At 62.7% G+C, this 3,011-nt stretch overlaps 1 protein-coding gene across 1 annotated transcript in view; it reads right to left on the bottom strand.

The window, feature by feature from the left end:
* The window catches only part of TLE6 (TLE family member 6, subcortical maternal complex member), a 9,863-nt gene that overhangs the window by 3,689 nt on the left and 3,163 nt on the right, over window positions 1-3,011 (bottom strand). The window contains exon 6 of the mRNA XM_077751851.1: window positions 31-113. Within this exon, the coding sequence (XP_077607977.1) occupies window positions 31-113 (83 nt within the window). The remainder of the gene's footprint in view (window positions 1-30; window positions 114-3,011) is intronic.

Here is a 3,011-nt window from a genome sequence, read left to right on the forward strand (position 1 = left end):
GGTGTGCCCTGAGCCTGTCCCCCTGCCCACCTCAAGGGCCCGGCCCCCACCTCCCCCCGCGGGAAGCCCAGGGGTCGGCTCCAGGTCTCCAGGGTCCGCAGGAAGTTTTCTGACTGGAGGGGCAGACACGTCCCGGCTAAGCCTCTGTCGCTGGACAGCCCCGGGCGCAGACCTCCGCCTGCAACTCCCGCGAGGGTCCCCCCCATGCGCCAGGCGGGGACACACTGCCTGCCCTGAATGGTGGTAACAGAGCCCGCGGCACCAGGCTGGGCGTGAAGCAGGTCCCTCGTCCCCACCCGAAAGGCTGGCCGGTCAGACCTGGGTCTCCCCCCCCAGGACACAGGCCCCCTGCGTGAGACATGTGCGTCCGCATCAGAGCTGGGAGGGTATTAAGAAGTCAACGAAGGGGGGGCTCAGTCGGTTGAGTGTCCGACTTCGGTTCAGGCCACAATCTCGTGCCCCACGTCAGGCTCTGCGGACGGTGCAGAGTCTGTTTCGGATTCTCTCTCTCTCTGCCCCTCCCCCCCTCATGCTTCCTCCCTCTCAAAATAAACTTAAAAAAACAAACAACGATTGATTACCTCTTCGGAGCAAAAGGCGCAGTAGGAGAACAGGGGACCCTCGTGGGAGGGTCACAGGATGTTATTTTATACTAAAACCAGGCCACGCAACGACCACCAATTCCAGATTCAAGCGAATGGTTTCCATGCGCCTGGAAGGGTCTGAGGGACCCAGGCTCCTCCCACCTCCCGCAGGTGCCTGTCGTTTCGTTTCACTCCCTCCTCGGACACCGGTCCTGGATTTGTGTGAACTTCTCCTTCCAGACTGTGCTGCCCTGAAAGTAGCTCCCAGCCACTTTTAGGCTGTTAAACCTGAAGTTTGGTCCAATTACAAGCGCCAATTCCCCCAGGGCGATCGGGGCTCAGTCGGTTGAGCGGCCAACTCTTAATTTCCATGCAGGTCCTGATCTCAGGGTTCAGGAGTCTGAGNCGTTAAACCTGAAGTTTGGTCCAATTACACGCGCCAATTCCCCCAGGGCGATCGGGGCTCAGTCGTTGAGCGGCCAACTCTTAATTTCCATGCAGGTCCTGATCTCAGGGTTCAGGAGTCTGAGCCCCAGGTCGGGGCGCCGCTAGCCGGGCAGAGCCTGCTTGGGACTCTCTCTCCCCCTCTTTCTCTGCCCCTCCCTCTGGCTCTCAAAATACATGTAAAAACCCAAGTCCTCCAGTCTCGCGCCGCTGCCGGAGGAGTAGGCCACGGGCACCAGAGGCAGGGCCCCGAGAACGTGCCTGGCGCCCGGGCAGCGGGCAGAACAAACCTCTCGCCAGGATTCATTCCCAAGAATTCGTGGCGGGAGTCCCACCTTCGCGGGGAGACGAGGCCCTTGATGGGAATGATGCACAGCCACCTTTAGTCCGGTGCCGGACGAAACACAGTGGGGACGTTCTAGACCTGCCCGTCTAACGCAGCCGCCGCTGGCTTCCCGTGGCTACTGAGCCCTTGAAACATGGCTGGAGCCACGTGTTTAACGTCCACCCCGCTCCCGTGGCTCCCAGAGAAGACAGTGTGGAGCTGGTCTTAGGTCTGTGGCGCCACGGGTGTCCCTGCCTCATTAACGTGCACCCCTCCATGGTGCGCACCGTGAAGCCCCCCCTCCCCAGTTGGCTGGCCCAAGGAACACTCCCAAATCCTGGGAAAACACGCCGATCCATGAAGAAAGAGCTGATAAAGCAACGCGGTGTCAGTGCCACCTGGGGTCTGTCCTATTTAACAGGAGCTACTGGCATTCCCATTTTGCAGATGAGAAAACAGAGGCCCAGGGAAGCAACGCCAGTTTCCCAAAGCTGGGAGGAACGGGGCCAGGCGGGGTTTACCTGCTTCCATCTCGAGCCGGGTCAGGTAGGCAGATGGCGAGGGAGGGGGCTGGGCAGCGGGACCCCTCTGGTGGCTCTGGCTCCGCAGCGGGGGGCTGGCTGGGAGGGGGCAGCCAGGGATGGGCTCCCCAGCTGCGCCTCCCAGCAGCACACACCCAGGGGAGCCTTCCCCATTCGCCCTGGCTCGTTAATGCGCAATTTACTGGCACTTGAGTGCACTCAGCATGGAAAGCGCGGCTCCCTGCGCCTGCTAGCGGGCCCTCCCTGGGGAGAGCGAGCCGGCCTGGGCTGCTGCTCACAATTTTACATGCTCGGCCAGGAGGCTGCGAAAACAGGGAGCGGGAGCGAGAGGGGAGAGGACTGGGCGGCCAGCAAGGGTTCTAGGGCCTTCCCCTGGGTGGGTGAGGGGGGTCCTGGCTTGAACAGCAACTCTCTGGGGGCCTCGTGGCCACATCCTTATACGTAGCAAGTGCTGTGGGCGCCCCCAATCCACAATCTGATTGGTTCTCACCCGCACAGCATCTCAGTAACCAGCACCCCACCCCGATGGTCCTGTTCTCCTGCCCCCACGGCCCATCCACCAGAGGGCGCCCGTGAGCACGCAAGTCAGGTCTGCCCTCCCTGCCTGCAGCCCTCCAGGGCTCCCACCTACCTGGGGGGAAAGCCCAAGTCCTCCCTGAGGCCCCCACAGCCCTGCACCACCTCTCCTCCCCTCCCCTCATCCCCGTTCCTCACTCTGCCCCAGCCCCTTACACAGACACCGTCCTGCCCCAGGACCTTTGCATCGGCTGCGCCCTCTGCCTACTCTGCTCCTCCCATTCTGGACACCTGCACTCCATCTCCGAGCTCCTTCAAGCGTTTGCTCCAAGGTCACCTTCTCAGCAGGCCTTCCCACTCCCAGCCCTGCCTCACGCCCCCCTGGGCTGCTCGGACCGTCCCGCCCCCTGCCCGGCCCTCACTCTCAGCACTGCTGCTTGCCAGGCTCCCACCACCCCGAGGGCAGGCTCGTCTGTGTCCTTCTCCGCTAGCTCCCTGGCGCCCGCAACCGCACTTGGCAAGAAGGTGATGGATAAGTAGCCGTTGGATGAGTAACCGTGTTCTGGTTGCTTCCTGGGAGCCCCCCCCCCCCCCCCCCCC

Source organism: Crocuta crocuta, unplaced genomic scaffold (genome assembly GCF_008692635.1).
Source record: "Crocuta crocuta isolate KB4526 unplaced genomic scaffold, BGI_CrCroc_1.0 scaffold110, whole genome shotgun sequence".
Lineage (NCBI taxonomy): Eukaryota > Metazoa > Chordata > Mammalia > Carnivora > Hyaenidae > Crocuta > Crocuta crocuta.